At 47.7% G+C, this 25937-nt stretch overlaps 1 protein-coding gene across 2 annotated transcripts in view; it reads left to right on the top strand.

Annotated features, from left to right (window-relative positions):
• Positions 1 to 25590, top strand: part of SLC7A14 (solute carrier family 7 member 14) — a 29789-nt gene extending 4199 nt beyond the window's left edge. Inside the window, exons 2-8 of one of the 2 annotated variants that reach the window (XM_058030819.1) lie at positions 9556 to 9946; positions 14800 to 15036; positions 15788 to 16005; positions 17935 to 18081; positions 18961 to 19169; positions 19607 to 20484; positions 21668 to 25590. In XM_058030819.1, the coding sequence (XP_057886802.1) occupies positions 9643 to 9946; positions 14800 to 15036; positions 15788 to 16005; positions 17935 to 18081; positions 18961 to 19169; positions 19607 to 20484; positions 21668 to 21990 (2316 nt within the window). In that variant the 5' untranslated portion in view covers positions 9556 to 9642 and the 3' untranslated portion in view covers positions 21991 to 25590. Of the gene's footprint in view, positions 1 to 9511; positions 9947 to 14799; positions 15037 to 15787; positions 16006 to 17934; positions 18082 to 18960; positions 19170 to 19606; positions 20485 to 21667 lie in introns of those variants that run through there. The other variant, XM_058030820.1, reaches the window with a different exon arrangement.
• The last annotated feature ends 347 nt before the right edge of the window (positions 25591 to 25937 follow it).

Here is a 25937-nt window from a genome sequence, read left to right as displayed (position 1 = left end):
TGGCAGTGAAGGAACATCTGCCTCTCCTGGCTGTCCTTCCCTCCCAGCTGGAAGCCCTGGGCACAGGTCTCACACCACTCCAGCTCTGGAACAATGTGCTCAGGAAGCATCTGGGATCTCCAGAGCCTTGTCTAACACACCTGGGCACCAACAGGTGTGTTCCACACATTAAACAACTGGCTAGGAAGCAACAGGGGCTGGGAGATGTGCAATTAATAACCAGGGTCACCAGCTCTGCTCCAAGGGAATTAAGACAGAAAGAAGCAATATGTCCTTTGGCTGGGAGCTCTGGCACAAACAGCAGCAACCTTCCAGCAGCTCTTCTCACACTGCTGGGCAGGAACAGCAGGGGAATTGTGCTTGCCAGGCAGGGCAGCACACCTTGGGGACACTCTGCTGGCTGTGGTTGGGAGACAAATGTCTCAGGGAAAGAGGTTGGGTTTGGGGTCTTGCTGCCAAGGGAGCCTAAGAGCAAGGAGGCAATTAGCTGCTTTAATTTAGGCTAATCATGTTGGCTCACACTGATTCCCTTGCTACAAAAGGACATCTCCGGGCAGTGCGTGTGCATGGCTCAGGAATATTATCAAACTCTAACTTTTATGCCGTTATCACTTTTAAGGACACATAATTCTTCGTTTAATTCTGCTTCTCTAGTGCCATCCCAGAGACTGATTCAGTGTTAGTCTGCAGTAAGTTTGTAACTCACTGGGAATAAAGCCCTCCTGCTACAGCACCAGGTATTACTCACACATCACTTAGGTGTTGCAGTGCCTTTGCCTGGGTGATGGTGATAAATGACTAAACACATGAACTCCATTCTAAATCATCATCTTTGATCCCCTTGTGATCACATTACTCATATAATCAGTTGTGCTGAAATGGAGCAGAATTACTCATGTAAGGGAAGGGTTTTTTGTCCTAGTGAATAAGAATAAGCAGCAAAATGTAATAAAATCAGCAGGAGCTGCTATTCACTTCCTTGGAGGTGCATTGAACCTACTTCAAGCTTCTGCTGAGGAATTTAGAGACACAGGTTACAGCCAGCCAAATTCCCCCCAGCTCAAGGCTCCTATTTGCATATGCAAAAAGCTCCCATTGATTTGCATATGCTACTACTGCTGCTTCTGGAACCCTTAGAAGGCTTGGGATTGAAGAATGTGTTTTTCCAGCTTCTTCTGAGGAAAGCTGTTGTTTGAGATCCTCTCCTGCATTAATTAGCTGATAGCCAAAATAGTGGAAGTGGGGCAGTGAGGCATAATCAATTACATTTGTGTAACTGCTGATGGAACACGATAAGTAATTAATGAGACCATGTGCACAAACAAAAGATAAATGCATTTGAAACTCGGCAAGAGCGAGTAATGGTGTAAGTTTGATGTGCTTACTGTGTAAAAGGCAGTTCAGACTCCTACTGAATTATTGCAGAAAGGTGAAAAGACTGCTGGTGAGTGAGAGTCAGCACTGAGAGGAAAAAAGCCCAGCAGTGTCTTAGTGGGGAATAAAGGAATCTTTATAAAACCAGCAATCTTCAAAATAAAACTAGAGGTTTAAAATCAGAGGATTTTCAGATCCTGTATTTGATATACAGGGGAATTTTTTTCTTTGTTTGGATGACAAAGCCTTAGTGTTAAATCAGTTCTTTACTGAAAGATTTGTGTTTTCGTCACTGGGTTCAAACTGCTACCCAGAAATGAAATAAGTTGTCATAATGATGTATCAGCCAGACTCTCGCAAGAGTAAAAATCCATTTTGTTTAGAGAGCCTCACACATTAATAAATAACCCATTCTGTGAATTATGTCAAATGAAAAAAGCTCTCCTGTCTGGCCTGCAGCAAACCATAATGACTTTCATTCTGCGATGTAAAAGTATGGATCCACTGAGGAAAGAAAAAGAAAACACAGCCCAGTAATTACAGAGATTCCCTCTTGTGTGTTGTTAAAGCAAAGACAGTTTTAAAAGGAGTATAATTCTAGAAGAAACTGTCTGGTAGCCCAGGTTTAGCATTTCAGTGGTATAAAGGCAGCTGTTGCCCATTCTCACTGTGAGATTTGGTACAGAAAATGTGTTATCTCATCAAAGTGGTGATTACTGGAAGTACAACCTACTACCTAAAACCAGGGAAAAGCTCAGAGTCACAAACCCAAGGCTGCCAACACCCCACTGATGCTGCTGGCAGTTGTACTGTCAGAGGAATCCATGGCCAGCATTGCAAATGGGCAACTCACTGCATTCCAGAAAAATCAGATCATGCTTCTCCTCTTGTCACAGCTCTGGGTCTGGAACTGCTACTCCCAAAAACCTGGGTTGCAGAAGGATGTGCCAGCATATCTGCAAGGCCAGGCTGGATGGAGCCCTGGGCAATCTGGTCTAGTGGAAGGTGGCCCTGCACATGGCAGCTTGGGTTGGAATGAGGTGATCTTTGGGATTCTGTCCAACCCAAACCATGCTATGAATCTACGAGTCTGAGTGAGGCAAATCTGCATTCCTGGGCACCCCTCCCGTGATGTTTAAAAGGCCAGAACCTCAGTGAACAGTACATTGAAACCCTGAGCATCCAGACCTGTGAACCCAAATTTCCTTTAGGAGTTTCATTGTTTGACATCACTGCAGTTTGTGACTGCAGAAAGGAGGGGGAGGCTGTGCTCAAAGAAGAGGTATCAATATCTGCACTTGGAATGCAAAATCACACAGCACCACAAATGAGCATTTGAAAGTGCACAGAGCCTCCAGGGTCCTTCTGCAGATGAGCACGTGCAGGTACAAAACCAATATTGACTTCAACAAGGCATGTCTAGGGGACTGTTAATAATTTTTAGCATTGTTTCTCATCTGCTTCTGTAGAAAACCCAGACAGATTAACCACCACACACTCTGAGGCAGTGAATCTCTCCATTTTACTGGTGGAGCAACAAATTTTACTCATACTAGTCTCCCAGAGGGAGCCTGTCAGAACAGCTCCAAGATGTTCCTGGTTCCCCATCTCCTGCTCAGCTCACCCATCTACTGATTTGCCATTTCCCTGCCTTGTTGCAGTTTTTTAGGCTTTTACCTTCCCACCTCAAGACAGCAGCAACAAACGAGACCTTTTTGCAAATGTGCAAATTGATTATACCTCTTTCTCTGCAGTTATATTTTTTTTCCCTGGTAGTTAAATAGCTTTGTTGCAAACCCAAACAGAGCACTTCATGCATATTGCATTATTTCATCTCGGCACACACAGGCTCCTGTGTCTGTCATGCCCTGCATCCATTCCTACACTGCACCATGAGAATGATTGGTAGCCCTGCAAAAAGAGCAGAAAACAAGTGGAAAATGGAAAACCAAAATCCCAGACATTGGACTGGGACAGGTGGATTTACCAGGGGAGGGATGTGCCTGCAAGGATGTGCATGAGCATCTCCAAAAGGAACATTTCAGCTTCCATCCCATTCAGGCTGTAGGTGTTCCACGTGCATCCAGCCCCTAGGAAGGAGGAAAACACTGCTCCTTTCAGTCCCAGAGCTGTTTCTCACTGGCCTGCTGCTCCAGAGGATCCCAAGGGAACCTGGACCAGCTGCTTGTGAAGGTGGCATGTAATTAATCCTGGCAAAGTTTAGAACAGCTCAATATCAAGGGATCTGCTGGCCCTCCCTGTGGCACGCTCCAATTTCACCTCTGAATGCATCACCTCATCCCCCACCTCATGCAGGCAGGAAGATGAGCCCTCAGCTACCAAAACCTTCTCATTGCTCACCAGCATGGGCACAGATCAGTGCTCAAATATTGATTTGCTATTTACTTAGGAAAAGGGAAACACCAGCTGCAAGACAGAAAGAAGCTTCGACATCACTCCCATCCTTCCCTCTGCCTTTTCCCTGATTATCCAGGCAGTCCAGTCTCTCCCCAGCAAGGACAGCAGCTAAACCATCACACTGTATCCCCCTGAAGGCTGGGAAGAGGGAGAAAGGGTGATCTCTATGTACATGCTAATTATATCACTGGGTTACACATTTATGCTCTTTTAATACTTGCACTATAGATTAGAATACAAAGTTTAGGAATTCCTGGGGGCTGCCTCTGGGTGCATGGCACCCTTGCCTTGTGTCTTTGTTTAAAAATAAACATTTCCTCATTTATTTTGCTTATTTGTCAAAAGAAGATAATGATGTTTAGCCATCTTACAGCAGTGCTAAAGCACTCAGTATAACCTTGATGAAAGCACCATAGAAAAGTGCTGTTCAACCTCTCCATTTCCATTTTGCCGTGAAGACGCACACAGAAAATATCCCATTTTTTTTCAGTTGATGCACAGAGAAAGCCAGTCTTAAACCTGAAGTGTTATCAGTGGTTTAATTTAGAAACTACTGTAGTTTAAATTAACCACAGCTCCACTTGAACTGCTCAAGCAGAGGTAAAAATGGAAAGATTAAAAATAAGAAAAGCCCCAAAATTACCAGCCAAGGCACCAGGCCAGATTGCTGGAGCTGGACCCACGTGAGCAGCACTGGGACCAGCCCTCGCTCTCGGCTCCGTGCCTGCCTTTAAATGGCTTTGGGGAGGGCTGGTGATGGAGACAGAGCCAGCTTGTACAGTGGCAGCCCAGCTGGGGACCAACACTGTGAAAACAAGCACACGAAGCTCCAAATCGAGAGGCACTCGTAATGCAAACCTTCCGGGGAGCCCGGCAGAAGGCATGGAATTCAGCCTCTCCCACTGCAGGAGCTGGGATGGAATTCAGCCCTCAAGTGGCTGCAGGAGCTGGGATGGAATTCAGCCCTCAAGTGGCTGCAGGAGCTGGGATGGAATTCAGCCCTCGAGTGGCTGCAGGAGCTGGGATGGAATTCAGCCTCTCCCATTGCAGGAGCTGGGATGGAATTCAGCCTCTCCCATTGCAGGACTTGGGATGGAATTCAGCCCTCAAGTGGCTGCAGGAGCTGGGATGGAATTCAGCCCTCGAGTAGCTGCAGGAGCTGGGGTGGAATTCAGCCCTCAAGTGGCTGCAGGAGCTGGGATGGAATTCAGCCCTGAGTGGCTCCTGATAAACCCACCCCATCGCTACCGAGCTCCCCATTCAAGAGAAAATCAAGGGCCAGCAGGGAGGTCAGCCTAGCATGTTTGCTCCTTTTTTCCTTGTTCTTTTTCTGGGTTTGCAGATGCCAGGAGATGCCTTTTCCATCATCTTGAGCTATCTCCAGCACCCCTTTGTGCCTCTGGGGCTCTGTTTGTCCAAGGGTGATGCTGGCACACAGTCCCTACTGGAGTGGGTCTGAGGGCTGATGCTCCTGCACCATAAACCAGAGTCAACATTCCTGGAGTCCACAGCAGGCACTGCCTTGGAGGTTGATAGGAACCTGCTCCAATCCCAGATTTCTGAAGCACAGCTCTCCTCAGAAAGGGATTTTCCCCCTAAAAACCTCTGCAGCAAATAGGTGTCCTGCATGCCAGGGCCAAATCCATGCTGTTCCAGCTGCTGGAGGCATCAGCAATCTTTCCTTTACAGCAATTACTCTGTGAGCCATGGAAAACCAGGGAAAGCCCAACCTTTTCCTCTTAATGAGTGCCCCTGCCTGGCTTTCCATCAATACAACAACAGGAGCTCTCTTTGTTCCATTTACCACATCGATATTCTGCTCCTTGCTGCATCCCCAGCAGATTTTAATAGAGGTCTTTGCTCATGGATACCCCTACAGATTTCTGGGCAGAGAGGAGTCATTAACAGAAAATCAAAAGCCATCCCAAGGCACAGGTGTGGTTTGGGGACAATTTTCTAGAGAAGTAGGAGTTATGGGGGGTGATGAGGATGGGAGATGCTGGGGGGGCACTGTGCTGCATCTCCCCAGCAGTGTTTTACATGAGGAATAATTCAGCATCAGCCCAGACACCAAGGAAGATCCATGCCTGTAAACACCTATGTCTCTCCTTCTGGCTTGATTGCAGTTTTAGCCAATTTACCCTGATGAAGAGGAGTGTTTTGGTACAAACAGTGGTGCTGACAGGCACATGGTGGCGGCAGCAAGTGCCAGCCAGTGAGGAAAACCAACCCCAGCAGCTTGATGGTGGAAAGCTGAGCAGCTCCAAAACCCAGCTGCAGCTTGTCCCCCTCTGAGCCACAGCTCCCTTCATCTTCCTGGGTTTATGGTGAGGACAGAAGATTAAAAAAAAAAAAAAAAAAAAAAAAAACAAGTAAAAATTCCTTTTGCTTCCCAAGTAAATATTCCTTTTGCAGGATTAGTGGAGCAGAGCAGAAGTGAGCTCATGGTGGTGGTTGCCATCCATGACATATTTTCTTGTGGTTTCAAATGGAGAGAAAGGAGGTTTTCCAAGCTAAATAGCAGCAATAAGCTGGTCTTACTTAAACATCTGGAATAGTTCTGAATGACTGCTTTAATTGAGCATAGCAGCAATTATGGAGTTATTTCACTTCAGAAGTTTTGAAAGGGTTTTTTTTCCTTGATGACTTAAAGGAGAAGACTAAACCCCATGAATTGCAGGGCTCTGTGGGGCTGCCATGCAGGAGAAGCTGGTCACAGCCCAGCCCCAGGCAGCTGAACAGCTCAGCAGCCTAAATCTGGGTGCATCACTAATCCACCAGCCATGTCCTGCTTTAAATTTAAACCATTTGAAATATTTAAGGGTTTTTTTCATCATTTTAGCAGTTAAGATTATTCCAGGACAAGACTGCCCTGTCTTCTCTTGGGGTTCTTTGAGATGCTGGTGAAAAAGTAATTTCATTACCATGATGTGGCTTGAGAGTGAGCTTGGCTGTCCAAATCAGTCATCTCTCTTCAGGATGAGGAATTCACTAATTTTTCCAGCGTGGATGTGAAATTCCTCCAGTAAGGAGCATATGCCACCCTTCCCAAAGCCTTCACCAGACACCCAGAGACACGATGATGAAAAACTGGGGCCCCAGTCCCCCTTAAAACACTGGACAGGTCTTCCCATGCCCGAGCCTGACCTGGTGATGGCACCAAGGGCCAGCCTGAAGCTTGGGTGCCTTCACCCCACACCATCCTGCCTCCTCTAAGACCCAGCTGCTTGAATAGTTTAAGTCAATTTAGTGCAAACCCTACCACAGAAATCCAAGTATTTCAAACTCAACTCAGAGAAGCCACAAAGCTCAAGGAAAATAATTAAATAATGGATGGAAAGTGGGAGCGCAGTAAGACCTTTCCCAGCCCACCTCTTTTCCAGCCCACACTCCAGAGGTGCCATGCTTTGGATAAAAGGATGGATTTTGAGAGGTTTTTCTCAGAGTTGTTGTTTTTTTACATGGCTAAAACACAATCCTGGCAAAGCAGGGCCACTGTGGAGAGGCCAGGACAGGAACATGCTGCCCTGAGGGGAAAAGGAGGCTCAGAGGGGAACTTATTGATCTCTATAACTGAAAAGATGTTGGAGTCAGGTGGGAGTCAGTCTCTTCTCCCAAGAAACAAGTGACAGGACGAGAGGAAATGAGCTCAGGTTGTGCCAGGGGAGAATTAGATTGGATATTATGAAAAATTTCTTCATGGAAAGGGATGTCAAGCGCTGGAACACACTACCCAGGGAATTGGTGCAGTCACCACCCTTGGGGGGATTTAACAGATGCAGAGATTTGGCACTTGGGAACGTGGGTTGATGGTGGGAGTCAATAATCTCAGAGTTCTTTTCAAAGCTGAACAATTCCATATTTATTCCATGAGAACAGGTCTGTTTCATCCTGGCTGGTGCAAACCTGCTGAGCTCTGGCTCAGCTGCCCTCTTCCAACAAAAACCTTCCTTTAAGCCACAAAATAAAACCTCACCTGTGAGCCAGCCCATTCCACAACCGACTCCTTGAGCAACCCAAAAAACAAACCCAGGTTTTATTCCCAACCCAAAGATCCACATTTGCTCAGTAACAATTTCTTGTTATTATTCCTAGCTAGAACATGCAGCCTTTCAGCCTGTGGTTGCTCAAGGTAAAAAATCAGCGCAATTTGAACAGTGATCAACCAAAACATGAAATGAATGCTGGGTTTCATTTAATAAACTTCAGCAACACTGAAACTGCCTTGTGGACACAATGTAATTTGTTTGGGATGTAAAGATGGGAAAAAAAAGGTAGTTTGTCTTCAAGGCAATTAAAATAAAAGAATATTTCTGTATTGACAGGAAAGAAGCTGCCAGGTAAAAAATCATATTTGATAAGCTATTTTTCCTGTTCCCTTGTATTTGCTTGCAGCTTGTCAATTCTTCTTGGTTTGCTCAAAGTCAAGAAGTCATTATGTGTCACCTGGAAGTTTCTGCTGCTGGTACTATGAGAACCACACAGTTTGCTAAAGAACAGCAGTGAGGGAGGGAGGGTAGACAGTTGCTGAATTGCTCTTGAAAATATGACTGAAGTTGAAAAAAGCACAGACAAAGAGAAAACCAAAATAAGGCCATGATTTTTGAGACAATCCTAGGGCACATGGGTTCAGGCAAGATAATTTTAAACTATTAAAAAACTATTAAATATGGCTACAGTTGGCCATGCTGTTGGTCACTCACTCCCCAGTGGAGCCCACACTGTTCCCGCTGAGCTTCTCTCCCAGTTTGCCTCAACTCCAGGCTTGGAGTTACACTCTGTCCCCACCAGGGCCCAGTGTGCCTCAGTGGCCACCAGCACCTCACAGTTACATGTAGCCATCATCACTTTTGGCAGCAATTAAGCCACATAATGAGACTTTGGAGGAAATCAGGTTCCTGCTGTTTGTAGTGCTGTAGTAATGACTGAGGCTAAACCCACGTGAACACAAAGGAGGGCAGTGCATCTCTGTTGGACAAAACAACTGAGGGTGGAGAAAGGAGATTTCTCCACAGCAGTGGTAAAAGCAAAACTCTGTCAGCACTGGAGCACAGCAAAAAACAACTTAGTGACAGAACCCAGGAAATTCCTCTGGCTGCCCTGGAGAGCTTGGGACCCTGCCAAGGGTCTCAGAGACCTTGGCACCCCTGTGCCTTTGATTTGACCCATAGAAAAAACAATTACCAACCTTTATATGAAGAATTACAAGTCACGAGAGTTTAAGTAGAATAACAGTTAGTTTGTCACAAGGTGAAAAATAGACTGGACATGCTTAGATTCTTCCATCTGCTTCTTGAAACCCCATTCGAAAAACTCTAAAAATCTAGGCATGTCCAGCCTTTCTCCTTCTTCTTCTTGGCCTCCATCTTCTGCTGTGATGGTGGCACTTCTAAATTAGTTTAAACTAGAAACTCACTGTCTAACATAAGTGATAAGTATTGAGAAGTTATAGTAAATAATATACATGTAGTTTTTAGTATAAAAAGGTAACACCACCCCAAAAACAGGCAGGGTACCTCAACCCAACCTGCCAGACAGACCTGCAGCGGGTCGGGGAAAGAATGTCATAGGTAAGAAATAATAAACAACCTTGAGAATGAGAACAAAAAATTTCCAATTCCTTCTTCAACAGCCGGGCTGGGAAAAAGAAGACATGTCTCAGAGTCACTCTGACCAGCAGAAATTCTGAGAACTTGGGGGCCCTTCTGACTCATTTTTTTTCTTTGCCGTTTCAGTCACAAACTCCGCTCCCCTCTCTTGCAGGGCTGCTGGCGCGGGATGGAGACGCAGCCGCAGCCCTGAGCGGTGCTGCTGCCCCGGTCCGTGCCCAGCTGTGCCCAGCCCAGCGCCATGAGCGGGTTCCTGTCGCGGCTGGACCCGCGGCGGGTGCCCTGGGGGGCGGCGGGCCATGCCCTGCGCGCCCGCGTCCTGCGCACCAAGCCCGTGGAGTCCATGCTGGAGGGCACGGGCGCCGCGGCCGCCCAGGGCGCCCGGCTGGCCAAGGTGCTCACCACGCTGGACCTCATCTCCCTGGGCGTGGGCAGCTGCGTGGGCACCGGCATGTACGTGGTGTCCGGCCTGGTGGCCAAGGAGATGGCGGGGCCCGGCGTCATCGTGTCCTTCATCATCGCTGCCGTCGCGTCCATCTTGTCAGGTGGGTTTTTGGGTAATGTGCCATGTCCTGCGTCCTCTCCCTTCCTCTCCCTACTCAGCACCACAAGCTACAAGGAGGTAGCAGCCTCCCCATCAACTCAAAACCATTTCCCACAGGTGTCACGCAGCTCATGGGGTGTGCTGCCCCTCATTGCCCAAATATCAGACCAAACCTTGTACCAGGAACCAGCAGCCAAGCACAATTATCCTGATCAGCTGCCAATGGCTTCTACAAGGATGGAGCCTGCAGGCAATCATTTTAAGATATTTGTGAGTTTTGCAGAGTGTGTCCTAGGCTGAGAATGTGGCCAAGCCACAGGATTGGAGCAAGAGCTTGTAGGAAACTCAGTTCCAACAGGAAGGATGTCAGTGGCTTGGGCAGTACCAGGGCCAGCTTCTTTTGTTGACATGGCTGACAGTTAAAAAATTCCTCAATTAGTTCTGGAGTTGATTTCATTGGCTCCCATTCATGCAGGGTCAGTCTTTGAATTTCCAAACAAAAAAAAAACAACAAATGTGCAGGGAGAGAGAAATTATGTATTTTAGTGACAACATAGTGAACTCTATCTCCTCTGTAGGAACCCAGCTGAGCATATGGCTCGAGCTGCAGTTTCTCCATGAAGCCAGTACTGCTGGCATTTGTCCTTTCCAGATCAGTGCTAACACGATGATGTGATGTTCCTGCTCTCTCTGCTCAGAGGACTTTGCATGCTGTGTCAGTCTGGTATCCAGCTTTTGTCTGTGGGTTGGATAAAGAGACCTGAGCAAATGGCAAAGGGCTTTGATAGAAGACAGGAAGAGACAACACAGCAAAGTGACCTAGATCAGCTTTTCAAAACTTTGGATTTTTGTCATGAGAGGTGGAAGCACATTATGGTCTTTCCCAGAGTTTGCAGTGCTCCTCCATGGAGATCCCACCAAAGGGAGTGGGAGTTTAAACCCCTGATGTCCCTGCAGAGGCACAACCCTGGCAGAGCCCAGGGATAGTCCTCAGGCTCCCTCCAAAGCCCACAACAAGAGCTGAGAGCTTGCACTGAGATCCAATGCTTATTTTTGTGCCCAACACAACAAATGAACGAAAATGCTTGTTTTTTATCCAAGGCAGTAGATAGCATCAGTGTCTCTCCTTCCCCGCTGCAAAGGTTTTGTTGGCAGTGAGGCAGACCAAGAGCAAACGGAGTCTGGGTGGGTCTCTGCTTACACAAACACCCTGTCCTCCAAAAGGGGTTTTTTCACCCCAGACATGAGCCTTGCCCCGCAGCAGGAGCTCCTCCCGCCTTCGCCCACAGGAGCCTGCTCCGCTTTCATCCCCCCTTGCTTTTGTAGCCCTGGGACGGTGTTTTGTGAGGGATGCAGTGTTTGGATAGTCTCCTTGGCTGCTTCCTCACTTCATCGTTAGCGCTGCTGTTGTTTGGAACAGCAACACTTCTTTGGCAAGTAAAACCAAGTAAGAATTCAGGAGCTGGACGGGCTGTTAGACCCCTTGGGGATGTGATTTCAGCTTTCCTGTCGTGGTCACGCCTGGTGTGCCAGGCACTGAGTTTGGGCATGTGTGCATGAACAGATTTTAAGGAACTTTTTCTTTGTCCATCACAGATCACTAAGTCAAACCCCACTACTTGCAGAAGTGAGCCCACAAGGGTTTTGGATTTAAAAAAAAATCAAAAAAGAGACAAACCAAAACCATCCAGGGACACAGCCATAGGGAAGCCCTGCCATAGGGAAACCTCTTTGCACTATTTAGCCTGTTTTCAGAAAGGGACTTTTCTAATTTCATCTACTCAAGAAATTCCACTTATGCCTTCCATAGTTTTAAGCAACACATGCCCCATCAGGGTACTTACAAACACACGATAATTGATTAAACCGATAAATTAAATCAATCTCCTGTTCTCTCACTAGAAGGCCTTTCATTCATCTCTCAAGTAAGAATGCTTGCCCAGCTTCTCTCCACAAAACCTGCAGTGCACTTCAGGCTCCTGCCATCAGCTGGGACCACCAACATTCCCCACTTTCACCCCTGTTTATCCAAAACCTTTCCTTAGCAAAAATCAGCAGTTTGCATCTCACCCAACCCCATCACTCTCTCCACAGTCTTTCCCACCAGCCATTTAGTAACCTCTCCTAAAGCAATAACCTAGTTTGGAGCACAGTGCCGCACTCTTACCTGAGAGTGGTGCAGGAACAGGATCAGCAGCAGCCAGGATGGAGCAGGGCAGAGCTGAGCATGGGCCTCAGGTGCTGCTGGCTGCAGGATGAGGGCTGGGCTGAGGGGCTGCACCTGCCAGGGTGGAGCTGGAGAGGTGGGAGTCCTTCCTCTGTGGGAGCTTTCCTTATGGAGCTGCCTTTTATACATCAGCACATGGTGATCATGAAATGCAATGGGCAGGCTCACTGGCTTGATGAAAACAATATGCCTCCCTCAATAAGTTGGCTGCTCTTTGTTGATGAAAGATGGTCCCTCTGAATTTCTTGTGTGGTAGCATGAACTATTTGGAGTTACCTCCAGAGCAGCTGAAAGGCCCCTCTCAGAAGTTATTTTTCCCCTGAATCATCCATGCCAGTGCCCTGTGGGATGTCTCATGGTTCCTGTGCAGCCTTGTGCCAAGTATCAGTGGCAGGGTCAGCACCCACGTCATGGCCACCACCATGCCAACCCACCAAAAGCACCAGTTCTGATGCCACCAGTTGTGCTGCCCTGTGGCTGCTCTGTGGATGGATCTTGGAAGGACCAAGGCCACTCAGCTGTGTTTATGTCCTGCTGAACAATGTCAGTGCCTGTGTAATTACACAAGTGTAATGACTGTCACACCAACTGCACAAGGGTAGCAGACATTCCAGGAAAAGAAATGATCCTCTGTAGAATGCTTGTTCTTTCGAAAAAACCCCACTGTATTGTCTTGTTTTCTTCAGAAATTGCAAACACTCTTGATTGAGGGGAAGAAGAGAAATCTGTCTCCAAATTAAACAGTTGTGACAGGGAGGATGTACCCAACTTCTCTCTGCAGTTCCAGAGCTGGGCTGGCTGTGCAGGAGCACTGGGAGAGCTGCATTCCTCTGCATACAGGGGAACAAGGTGCTGAATGGCTTGAACTGCCAAGGAGTAACCGAGTAACACAGTTTTATTGTCCAGTTAGATTGTAAAAATAATAATAATTATAATAATTTAAAAATATTAATAATAACAACAACAATAGTAATAATACAGTGTGAATGCAGCAGATATTAGTATATATTATATATATGTTTGTGTGTAATACATGCTGACACCTAATGCTGATGCTCTCAACCTAGTGCTGTACCCAACCCCTAGTGAAAAACAGCTCTTCTATTTTGGGATCCAAGTAGAATAATCAAAAACTCCAACATTTTATACATATTCATTTCTTTGGTTTAGCATTATCGTTGTGTGTCAATAACCATCCTCTTCAATCATTATCTTGTCGTTGGCTAAAACGAGAGCTGCCTACAAGAAAGAGAGTATATATATGTATTTTTAAGGCCATCAAAGAGAGAAACTAGATACTTGTCTTCGTCAGAGCACCAGTTTCATAAATCATTCAGGCCTGCAGTTATCTGTGAACACTGTACCTTTGCCGAGTGCATGCATTTTTCATCAGCTTTGAATAATGACTGTCGGTAGGGCTGGATGGATGATGGAAACCTCTTGTGGCTCCTGTTGGGCTGCTTTACAGAAATCAAGTTTTGAAGAGTCCCATTGCAAAGCAACCCACATTCAAGTTAAGCAGTGAATGGAATATAAAAATCCTTCAAAAGCAGGAAAACAAGCACCACCAAATTCAGCTTAAGAGATTCAACAACTCTGTGTTTGTACAGTGTTAAAACAGCACTTAAGGAAGAGCAGCCACCTCATAACATTTTTATAAATGATTCATTCCCCTCTCTGTACTAAACTGATTGCAAATTTGAAGCAATTATTATCTTCTAAATGGAGAATATCGGTTGATAGAGAGCTCAATAATTACTACGTGTTTACTTAATGGTAGTAACAGCCTTAACCAATTCACCCATATGAACTTTACTGGGGTCTTTGGGGCAGGGACCTAATCAGTGTTAAACATGCAGGACCCTTTCAGCACTTGTCCTGAATAATATTTGGAGAATTTGAGACTAAGTACATCCATTCATTTAAAAAAAAAAACTAATGGTTGTTTTAATACATCAATGTGTCAGGGTCAGGTTTTTATTAAAAATTATCTTGACATAGTAAGTGCACAAGGAGTTCAAAAAGTATTGAAGTCTGATGAATCCTCCTCCCAAGTGTTTACAGTTAAATACTTTTTGCTTTTCTTTTCTTCTTCTGCACAGTTAGTTTTGCAAATATTCTTTAGAAGATTTAAATATAATATTTTTTAAGTGTTAAAATAAGTTATGTTCCCTATGTAAGACATCTTCAAACTCCTTTTGCCTGGGTATGAACAAAAGCAAGGATGATCAGGACAGTGCTCATGCCTGGATCAGCAGAGTAATAATGCAGGATGAGTGTTTGGAGATTGGAAGTTTGGGGCAGGGAGAGGTGTAGCCTTCTGTGGCATCTTCCTCTGGGATGAGACTGTGCAGCACTGGTCCAGGATCCCATGTAAACATCTGGCTGGTTTGAACTGTGTCTTCTCAAAAAGAAAAGCCCAGAAATATTTCCTAGTGGAAATACTTCTGGTTTTTAAGCCAAGAAACAGGGGAAGGAGGGTCACCATGCAATGTCTCTATGTTCCTGACATTGACTGCAGTCCTGACACCTCCTAGCACCTCTGGGAAGGTGCCACCCATGCAGTTTTTACTTTTTCCATTTCCCAACCTCTTTTTCCTTACACCTTTTCCTCTTTTTCCAACCAGGTGTTTGCTACGCTGAGTTCGGCGTGCGCGTCCCCAAGACCACGGGCTCTGCCTACACCTACAGCTACGTGACCGTGGGGGAGTTTGTGGCGTTCTTCATTGGCTGGAACCTGATCCTGGAGTACCTGATTGGGACAGCTGCAGGTGCCAGTGCCCTCAGCAGCATGTTTGACTCGCTGGCCAACCACACCATCAGCCGCTGGATGATCAGCAGCGTCGGCACGCTCAACGGCCTGGGTGCGTCCTGCTGGGCACAGACTCCTCCATCAGTTTGGGCAGGAAAAGTAATTGGGAGCTCATCAGGAGTCAGACATGGATATTAGGCTTCATTCATTATTTACTGTCTGTCTGGCTCTGGTATTTTGCCTGAGCAGCCTGGCACACAGGCGGGACTGGAGGGGATGGGATATGGGATATTTTGAGCCCCTTTGGGATGAGCTGGCATTTAGAATGCAGGCACAGAAATAGTCACAGGGTAAGGGCAGCACAGAAACCCTTCACCCAGTGCAAACACTCTGCTTGGTCCCTTTGAGGCACACACAGAATTTTGTTAGAGGACACAAGCTGGTGTCTGCTGTACTGCTGGGGATGGGGGACTGTGGTGGTCCTGTATGACCAGCAGCTCCAGCAACAGTCCATGAATCCTACCAGTAAGCAAACCAGCCAGCTGTCCTGTACCTGTGTCATGAAAACTTCATGGCTGATTGATTTTTAATGAGTACTTGGCAGATACATGTTATGCAAATTGGGACAGGGTCATTGGTCTGCCGCTCTCCCAAAAGTCTGAACAGTGTCTTGAGACATCAAGATTTATCACCCTAATTAAACAACTTTAGCTAGTGGAGACATGGGCCTCTGGAGACCACTTTTGCAATGAGACCAAAGAGTTCTGCAAAACTTCAAGGTCTGAAAAGTGTTTAAAACTCCCCCACAGCAATTCTGGATATTCTGTGGATGGAGAGTAGCACATCTCTTTTCTCTCACCTAGGGAAAGGAGAGGAGTCGTACCCTGACCTTCTTGCTCTGGTCATTGCTGTCATTGTCACCATCATTGTGGCCATGGGGGTGAAGAACTCGGTGGGACTGAACAACGTGCTCAATGTCATTAACTTGGCAGTTTGGGTCTTCATCATGATTGCTGGTCTGTTCTACATCAAAAGTGACAACTGGGCTGAAGGGCAATTCCTGCCGTTCGGATGGCCAGGGGTAAGTCTGGGAGCACAGAGGGACACACAGCACCTGAGTGCTGCCACACACTCAGCCTTACTCATGGTTTACACACCCCAATTCTGCTGCACCCTCCAGGTCCCAGCTCTGCTAAATCCACCTGTGCTTTGGCCAGGGATCTTCAAATCCCAGGAGTGCAGGCTTGGATCCAGACCTGCTCTTTCCACCAAACCCAAGGAGTATGGCAATGCTTCATCTCCTAACTCCTCTTAGCATAAAGCCAGAACTTTTCCAAAATGTCCCTTTGCAGAGTCAAACTCCTCATGGGAGTATCCCCAAGGCAATGCCACTAATTGCCAGGCAATGGAGCAAAATGCCGTGGCTGTCTAAGACAGGGAGCTCCAGAGAGCTGGCTCAGCCTCTGCAGAGCAGGGAGATACTTTTGTTGGCTGGTTTTCAACAACAATGTTCTCAAGCATTTGTTTTGAGCACTTCATAATGCCACCTGCCAGCACTTATTTTATGGATGTTCCCTCAAAGCTTACTGAGAATTTGGACATATTTGGCTTTTTTAGCTTGCTTGCACTGGTTTTTATCCAAGGATGAACAGAGACTGAAAATATCTCAGCTGGCCTAAACCCAAGATAATTTCTCAGATTTACACTGCTCAACTCCATTGGGGTTTTGTGCAGAAAAATAAGCAAGAAAGTAAAGTAAACCATGAATCTTGATTATTGAAAGGGTCCCAAACCTGCATATAGTCCCTGCACCTTCATCCAGTAAATCAATGCCTCTTTGCCACAGAACAACAGTGGGGAGATGAGCTCTGAGGCTCACTTGAGAACAGAGGTCATATTTTACCTTTGGGTTGTGCTTGGGTTGTTATATCATACAATAGGAGTGAAAAAGAGAAAATGGAAAATATCTGTTTTGCTCCAATTCAATGCACCAAATATCTCTTGGGAAACAAAACAAACAAACAAACAAACAAACAAAAACAACAAAAAACAAAAAAAAAAGTAGTTTTTAAAGATAGATGAGATAGATGCATACCCAAAACACAAAAAACCTCAGTAGGGTGGTCTCATCCTTTTCAGCTGGCTCATTGTCTCACAAGTTGTTCGTAAAAGTAAATCTACCACCAAGCACAAGTTCGAGATTCCCAGCAAGCATAGGACATTTTAAAAGAATAATTACAGACAGTCCCTGAAAGAGGTGAGTTTTACTGTGTGCAGTATCTCCTGACAGCTGAGATGACAGAGGTGTGATGGACAGGTGGTACCCAGCAAGCTGCAAGGGTTTCACAGCTCCAGATCAGCCAAGCTGTCTTCACCCTGCTCCAGCGTTCCTTTCCTATAAATGTCCTCGCTAATATTGTATATTTTTTTTAAATCACATTAAAAAAAAAAAACCAAACAGTACAAATAATTCCTCATCCAAGTGCTCCAGTGTGTGCTCCTAACCTGTCTGCAGCTTCCAAGAAAAACAGAGGTTGTTTGGGAAGCGGCTCACATCTGACGGCTGCTGCTCTCTCCTGCTTCCTCTGCAAGCGGATCTTGCTGCCACATGAGACATCTTGCTAAGGCAAAACATGTAAACATGTTCCAGATCCCTACTCATAAAAATGGATTTGGGGTGGAGGATTGTTAAAGCAAACCTGAAATTGGTTGATTGTCTCCTCTGACAGTGGCAGGATCTCCCAGCATATTCAGGCACTGCAGGTTTGTGGGGTGAGCTGCAGATGCCTCCATGGCTCAGGGCACAGGTTAAAATCATTTCCCCAGTTCAGATCAGTGGGTTAGGGGTGCTCCCAGGGTCAGTCCCCAGAGCTACACCCCCTGACCTGTGGCCACTCACCCTTTAGCTCAGACAAGGCACAACAGCGCTGCTCTGTTTTTGCTCAGCTCCCTCTCCCTGGCTGGGTGCCAGCCTCCCTCCTGGCACACAGATGTTTGATCCTCCCCACAGGTGCTCAAGGGGGCTGCAACCTGTTTCTATGCCTTCATTGGCTTCGACATCATTGCTACCACGGGAGAGGAGGCCAAGAACCCCAACACCTCCATCCCCTACGCCATCACAGCCTCGCTCGTCACGTGCCTGACAGCTTATGTGTCTGTAAGTAGTCCCTGCACAGGTGTGAATGTACATAAATATGTATGGATGCATGCAAATATATATATATGTACCATGTGAGTCCTTCTGGACACCTGCCCAGTGCCTGCCAAGGCTCCTCTCTGTTTGTCCCCAGGCTCCTGTCACCTGACAAGACCCCTCTGCCAGCTGCAGGGACAAGGTGGCAGGCAGGTTTTTCAGTCCCCATCCACAGCTATTTTTGCACCCAGGAGATAAGCAAAGAAGGAGCAGCAGCACTGCAGCATCCTTTCTCCGTGGCTCTGGGAAAAGCAGCACTGCCTCTGCTGGAGATACGGGAGAGGCTCCAAGTGAGGGGAAGGATAGGCAGGGATGTCTGTGTGAGATTGCACTGCTCTGCACCCCAATAAAAGCATGCCTGTGCTCAGAGATTTTCCTTGCAAAAGAGCAAAAATTAGTTATGAAGGTGAAAAAAGCACTGTTCTGATAATTTCAAAGAAACTCACCTCTCCTGCATGGGAGTGGGCTTCTTATGAAAACAAATTCTTTAACTCGAATAGGACCAGAGTGCTGCTCCAAGCAATGCAATCTGGATTTGGGGTCTGCCCCAGCATTATTTCCCACACAGAGATGCAGCCAAAGTGAGTGTTACTAACCCTGCCAGATCCACCAGCCTCACCAGTCCCACTTGATTCCTGCATCACCCCTGAATTGAGGTTCAAGCATCCCCTTCTTGCCTTTGAGTAGCAGAGACTAAGACCCCACAGTTTTCTGGATTAACCACCCTACAGCAAAGTGCAAACAGACCAAATTCCAGCGTTTTACATCCCCTCCACCCTGAGAATACCCAGCACCGCCAGTGCTGATGCTGACAGCCCTGTCCTGCTCCTCTTGCCTTGCCAGGTGAGCATGATCCTGACGCTGATGGTGCCCTATGATGCCATTGACACCGAGTCCCCACTGATGGAAATGTTCGTGGTCCATGGCTTCTATGCAGCCAAATTCATCGTTGCCATCGGGTCCGTGGCTGGCCTCACTGTCAGCCTGCTGGGCTCTCTCTTCCCAATGCCCAGAGTCATTTATGCCATGGCTGGAGATGGGCTGCTCTTCAGGTCAGTCATACCCGTGCTGGCATTTATTTCTGGCCTCTTGGGATCTGAGGGGAAATTGTGCTGGGGGTTTTGAGGGTCCCACACTGTCACTACAGGGAGCAATGAGTATGCACAGACATGGTGGGTGCAGAATGGGGCACAAGCCAAAGCATTGTCCTGGGAGGAAAATACCAGGAGCAGTCTACCCTACAGTTTCTCATTTGGAGAGCAGTTTATATGGATAAAATCTGGGAAGTATCTGAGTGCTCGTTGCAGAGCTGGTCATACCCACATCTAACTCCAAATTCAACTTCAGCACTGCTGCCAGTCCCCACCTGGAATCAAAGTTCCAAAAAGCAACAAGACCTGAAGGGATCCCTGAGACTGTCCCCTGCAACGAGGGAAGGGTTATTGCAGCCTCTATGATTTTAACTTCCTGTGACTGTTCTGTGCTCCAGGTTTTTGTCCCACGTCAGCTCTTACACGGAAACCCCTATCGTGGCTTGTATCGTGTCTGGGTTCCTGGCAGCTCTGCTCTCCTTGCTGGTCAGCCTGAGGGACCTGATTGAGATGATGTCCATTGGCACCCTGCTCGCCTACACGCTGGTGTCCGTCTGCGTCCTGCTCCTCCGCTACCAGCCCGAGAGCGACATCGACGGCTTCGTCAAATTCCTCTCCGAGGAACACACCAAGAAGAAGGAGGGCATCCTGGCAGACTGTGAGAAGGAAGCTTGCTCTCCTGGCAGCGAAGGAGAGGAGTTCTCTGGCCCACCAACCAACACGTGCGGGGCAAAAAATCTGCCGTCGCTGGGAGACAACGAGATGCTAATTGGGAAATCCGATAAATCCGCCTACAACGTGAATCACCCCAACTACGGCACCGTGGACATGACCACGGGGATAGAGGCAGATGAGTCTGAGAACATCTATCTCATCAAGCTGAAGAAGCTGATTGGCCCTCGGTACTACACAATGAGGATTCACCTTGGGCTGCCGGGTAAAATGGATCGCCCGACGGCGGCGACCGGCCACACCGTCACCACCTGTGTGCTCCTGCTCTTCGTCCTCATGTTCATCTTCTGCTCCTTCATCATTTTTGGGTCAGACTACATCTCTGAGCAGAGCTGGTGGGCTGTGCTCCTGGTGGTGCTGATGGTCCTGCTCATCGCTGTGCTGGTGTTTGTGATCTTGCAGCAGCCAGAAAACCCCAAGAAGCTGCCCTACATGGCCCCGTGTCTGCCCTTCGTGCCTGCCTTCGCCATGCTGGTCAATATCTATCTCATGCTGAAGCTCTCCACTGTCACGTGGATCCGATTTGCCGTCTGGTGTTTTGTGGGTGAGTCCCAGGTTCATTTATTTTAATTTTTTCACTGACAGTCTTTTGGAAGGGTGTTAATAATGACAGCTTCCCTAATCAGAGTGCATAGGCTGGAAATACCCAGTCCTTCTCGTCTGCCCCTTGCCATCCTGAAGTTTTTAGAAATCTCATTTTGTCCAGTCCCTGAATCGCAGCTAAATGGAAAATTACACCTCCAGAAAACATCAGATTCATGGAAGAGAATGACTCCATGCAAGGTGACTATTTTGATGGCTTTTTTGATGCAAAGTAGGCGGGTTCTGGAAATTGCCTCACAGGCAGGCTTTGTACAGAAATCAGTTTGATTTCTTGCTCTGTCACCCACTTGAGCTTTTCAGCAGCCCACACCAGTATTTCAGCACCGCTTTTCCAAAGTCCAGAGTACTCAATCCTAGAATACCTGGGAAAGTCAGATCTGTAGTCTATATCTCCTTTTAGCTCAACCTCTTAACTTCTGGGTAGGGGCATCTTAGGACTCACAGACTCTGTTGTGGATCCTTTTTTTCCCAAATTTAGGCTTTCTGACACATAACCAGGAGTCCAGCATATCCATAGTGCTTTACTTTGCAACTCACTTAGTCCACAAACCCAAGAGAATAAAGCAGATCTCATATCTCCTCCAAGCTGAGCCATTGGGCAGGGGCTGTCATCTGCATTTTTGGGCAGACATACTCAGTGCTGTTTTGGGCCTTTAGGTCAATAGGTGAAACTGCAAATCCAGAGAAAGTCCTTCCATCTGGAAGAAAAGATGACTCCAAAGCATCAATTTAATCTGGTGTGATTAAGCACTTTCCTCTGTGGGTACAACTAACACCTCTTGAGCCGCCAGCAATGAGTAAATTAAACCACTGCATTAGGTGTGATGAACTCCACCAGCCCATCCATGGCTGTTGGGGGTGGGACATCCCATTGGTTTTTCTGGCACAGATGTGAGGTCCTGATGTAACCTCACATCAGTCCTCCGTGGCTAATCCATGTCATGTGGAGTCTGGATTACTTGGTGAGGATGTCTGGGGTAGGTTAATCCCATGATCCACCAGAAATCAGACCTCTGGCTGTATTTCCTGCCAGTGAAAGCATTTGTGCATGAAGGTGAAATCAGATAGGGGTAGAAGGGCTAGTGAGTAGCTGGGGTCCAACCCTCTCTCTCTTGCCCACCCAGGTCTGCTCATCTACTTTGGTTATGGGATGTGGAACAGCACGCTGGAGATCAGCGCCCGGGAGGAGGCCCTGCACCAGAGCACCTACCAGCGCTACGATGTGGACGTCGACCCCTTCTCCGTGGATGACGGCTTCTCCTTCGCCCCCGAGGGCGAGAGCTACCCGGCCTGGGGTCCTTCTGAGGACAAGAGCTTCTCGTACCAGCAAATGGCGGGCACCAAGGAGAGCCATCGGACAAGTGGCAGGTCGAAAAGCAAAGGCCGGCACAAACCGCCGTCAGATGCTCTGATCGCCAACGATGAGCTGGACTACTCACCCGAGTAGCGGGACAGGCGATGAGGAAGGGTCCCCGTGGCTCCCCCATCCTGCCCCATCCTCCCTGGGTCCTCCACCACCGCCCTGCTCACCTCTGGTACTCGGGACACGCCCTGCGATTGCCGCTGACCCCGAACCAAACCCGCCCAGCTCCGTGGCCTGTCCCAGCTCCACCAGTGGGGCCTGCTCTGGTGAACGCTGGCTGATCCCCCAGCACCGGCTGATCTCCCAGCACCAGCTGCACCAGCGAGGCAGCGGAGTGGGAGATGTGCCAAACCAGGAGGGTGTTGAGAGGTGGAAGGAGCCACAAGGGGACAGTCAAATTGTCCCTGGGGAATGTTCACCCGATGGCCACAGGGGTGGAATGCCACTCTAAAATTTTTTGGCACTTTGGCAACAAAAAAACTTTGGTTTTTTTCCTTTGATCCACCTAGAAATGATAGCTGAGCCGGAGGCACAGAGAGGTGGGTAGGTACAAAATGGAGATGGACACACTCTTCCCTGGGAGTAGCTCAGAGATGCATAGTTGGTTCCATCACACAGAGTTTCCATGGCCCGTTCTGGTGCACTGCACAGAGCAGTGTCCCCATGTCCATCCCCACACTCCAAACCCCAATACTGTTATTCAAAATTAGTCCATGTCTTAGTCCAACCTTTAAGTCCCAGCACGGTCCAACACCCCAAATCTGAGGCGGGGAGCCTGATCCCATTCCTGGTCACAGTGAGGGCTGTGACCCACTCCTGGCTCAACCCTCTTTGTACAAATGGTCAATGAGGACCACACATTCCTCTGAGCATCACCAGTCTGAAGTTGGGCGCTGCTTCCACCACCTTGTGTCTTTTACTAAAATGACTGCTTTCATTCCCTCACCGTGCTGGGCACCTTCCAGTGCCCACACTGCCCTCAGTGCTCCAGACACCCATCCATGCCCTCACAAAACAGCAGCATCCATGGGTCAGCCATGTCTTGGCAGGGCTGGGCCATGGGTAGCAAGCAGAGAGGACTTGGCAACTGCAATCTGACTCCCTACTGCCGTCTGCACCTTGTACAATATTCTCTGGTTTTGACCTTGGCTTGGTGGGTGCTGTATGAAAAACACTGAAATGCTGCTCATTCCGTAAGTGTCCATATTTCAGTCTGAAACCAAACAGAGCTGGTGGATTGCGGGGCAGAGGTGGTCAGAGGTGGATGTTAAAGCCCCTGAACATGGCCATGGCCCCTAGAAGTGCCATCAGGCTCCCTGCTGCCTGTGTCCCCACAGAATTGTCGGTCAGCAGTGATGGGGTTTGGTCAGTGATTATCAGCAGGTCCAGTTGTGGAGCCCATCATGCTTCATGTAAAACACTGTGGTGGAGGAACATCTTTTGAATAAACAGTAACCAAAACCCATCAGACAGCAACTCCTATCCTCCCTCCAGCTGCTGATGGCTGCAGATGGATCCATCCCAGGGGCTCCAGTGCAGCCCAGACCAACCCCCAGTACCATGGGCTGCTGCTGGCATCCCAGGGGGCAATTTAACATCAACAGGGGCAGGATTTCCAATACGGAAATATCCTTGTGGATATTGAGAATCTTTAATGCTTTGGTGCACTGGATGAGGCTCAGGCTCCCAAAACACCTGCCTGGCACCCTCTGTGGGCAAGGAGGTGCAAAGCGTGCCTGGACCTGTGCCCATCCCCATCACTCCTGGGATGCAAGAGCTTGATGGAGACACTCTGTCTGGGGCTGCAAAAGTATCCCTCCAGCTCCTGTCCCAAACAGTGGCAAACTACAGTCCTTTTCCCAATGGAGAAGAACGTCCAGTTCTGCAGATCTGAACCTGGAGTGCTCCGGGCTAGCCAAGGGAAGTTTGGCTTCTGAAGCAGCTTCAGGGTGGGAGTGAGGATTTGGCTAAAGGACCTGTAAGCTTTGCTCTGGCATTGACTCCTGCTGCCCACCCCTACCACGCTTCTACAAGGAGAAATCCTGAGTGGGTCCCACTGAAAAGCTGCTCACGGGCCAGCTCAGGAAAACTCTGCTGCAGCACTGAGCTCCTCTTGTGATGGTCACTGCCCACCCATGCTTGGCTGCTCTCGTCCTTGATGCCTTAGAAGTACCCAAGAGAGATGGCACCTCGCAGGTCTGGCTGTGTGTTTTCAGGGAGAAAGACTGATGCTATTTTCCTACCAGCTCTTGTACTATACCATATCCAAGGCAGTCGTTTTCGTCCTGCTCCCACACGGTATTTGGGCATCTGCTGAGCCACAAACTCATGCCCAAGCACCCTGTTGGGTCAGAGCCTGTTCTTCTTGCAGCCTTAATCTCTTGCTATGGAGCAGTTCCCAGTACCAGTGTCTGTCGTCACGTCCGCTCAAGTCACGCCGTATAATTTGACAAGGGCTTGACCCCTTGTTCTTTGGTGTCTGTAGGAACTTCTCCATTGGGTCTGAGCAGCCTTTTGGCTGCCCCCATTCCCAGCCACCCATCCCCCTTCCCCTTCCTGGGGAAGATGGCTGTGCCCCATCCTGGGACCACCAGGGAACAGCATTTGATGCCGCCATGGCACGGTCAGATGTGGATGGGCTGCTGTCAGCCCTCGCCGTGCTGGAGGTGGGAGCTGCACCACATCCCACCCAACAGAGGTGTTTAAGGAGAAGGGGACCAAGCCACAGGTGTTGGGGGTTTGCCAGTGGCCAAAGGCTGGGTTTACAGGATCCCTGCTCCCAGTTCTGGGTGGCAGCTCCTGGGAAATGTGCGGGTTCAGCCTCTGGCAACTCACGTGCTGTCTCTTGCAGCAGCATTGGGCTCTTCAGTGGGCACGAGCAAAGGCTGAGAAGGCAAAATGTCCAGGTGTGCCCATCACCTCTGGGCACTGCTGGCCAGGGGCTGGGAAGAGGTGCAAGTGCTGATTTTGCTGTAACCCCAACTCCAGCCTTTCCCTGGGGTGCCCTGAGGGAGGTTCTCAATCCCTGAGCCCTCAGGAGGATGTGGCAGAGCGGGACCATCCTGCTCCAACCTCTGGTGAGAGGCACAAAGCCCCTCCGTGCCTGCCTGCCCTCCCTGAGGGGCCAAATGCATGGTACAGATGGAGCATAAATACCTCAAACCTTCCAGGCCGGCTCTGTAAGATCTCAGCCCCTCCACAAATTCACTCCACATGGTCACGACCCCTCGGTCCAGCACTCCAGCATCCTCCACATGGCAGCAAAATCACACCCCAGCAACATGGGATGTTGTAAATCCAGCTTGTAAATGATCTTCATTTCGTTTTGTTCAGTCTTTCTGATGTATATCTTGCTTTTATTTTTTTTGCAGGTGGTACTTTCTGGTGTAACAATTCTCTGCAGTTCTGGTATGAAGTTGGTGTATTTGTTAAAAGCAGTTTGTTCTATCCATTTTTATTTTTTTTGTGGTTTCCAGAAGCCCATTGGTGCATTGTACAATGGGGTCTTGTAGTGTGTCATGAGAAAGAAAAAAAATATGCAGATATGTTATGGAGTGATTTTTATTTTCAAATGACTGTGTTGTTGACAACTATACATATAATACATATATATAATCGAGATACTAAGAAAAAAAGTCTAAATTTACCAAAATCTGTATATTTTAATAAATGCATAAAGCTTTACTGTGTGCCTTTACATTTAAAAATCAAAGAGGAACTAAGGGATTTGTAAAGAAAGCCAGAGACAAATGTGTCTTAGAATTAGTTTCCATAGTAATGTAAATCTTTTAAATGAAAGACTAAACCAAAAAGTAATAATAAAAAAAAATTCCCATGTAAATTTTGTTTAGCCAATCAGTACCTGAAGTTCTGATATTTTTTCAGTGCTAAATTGAAGCTAGAAATTAACAAAATCTTGCTTTGAGTAATTCAAAAATTCCATTTTAAAAGATCCATTTCAGCTGGCTTTGTCATTTACTTGTAGTGTTGTGAGAGAAAATGGTTATCTGTTTACACAATAAAAAAAAGGG

The sequence above is a fragment of the Melospiza georgiana genome, chromosome 10 (genome assembly GCF_028018845.1).
Source record: "Melospiza georgiana isolate bMelGeo1 chromosome 10, bMelGeo1.pri, whole genome shotgun sequence".
In the NCBI taxonomy this organism is placed as follows: domain Eukaryota; kingdom Metazoa; phylum Chordata; class Aves; order Passeriformes; family Passerellidae; genus Melospiza; species Melospiza georgiana.
Note: the sequence above shows the minus strand (reverse complement) of the source record. Positions and strands in the feature narration are given on the sequence as shown.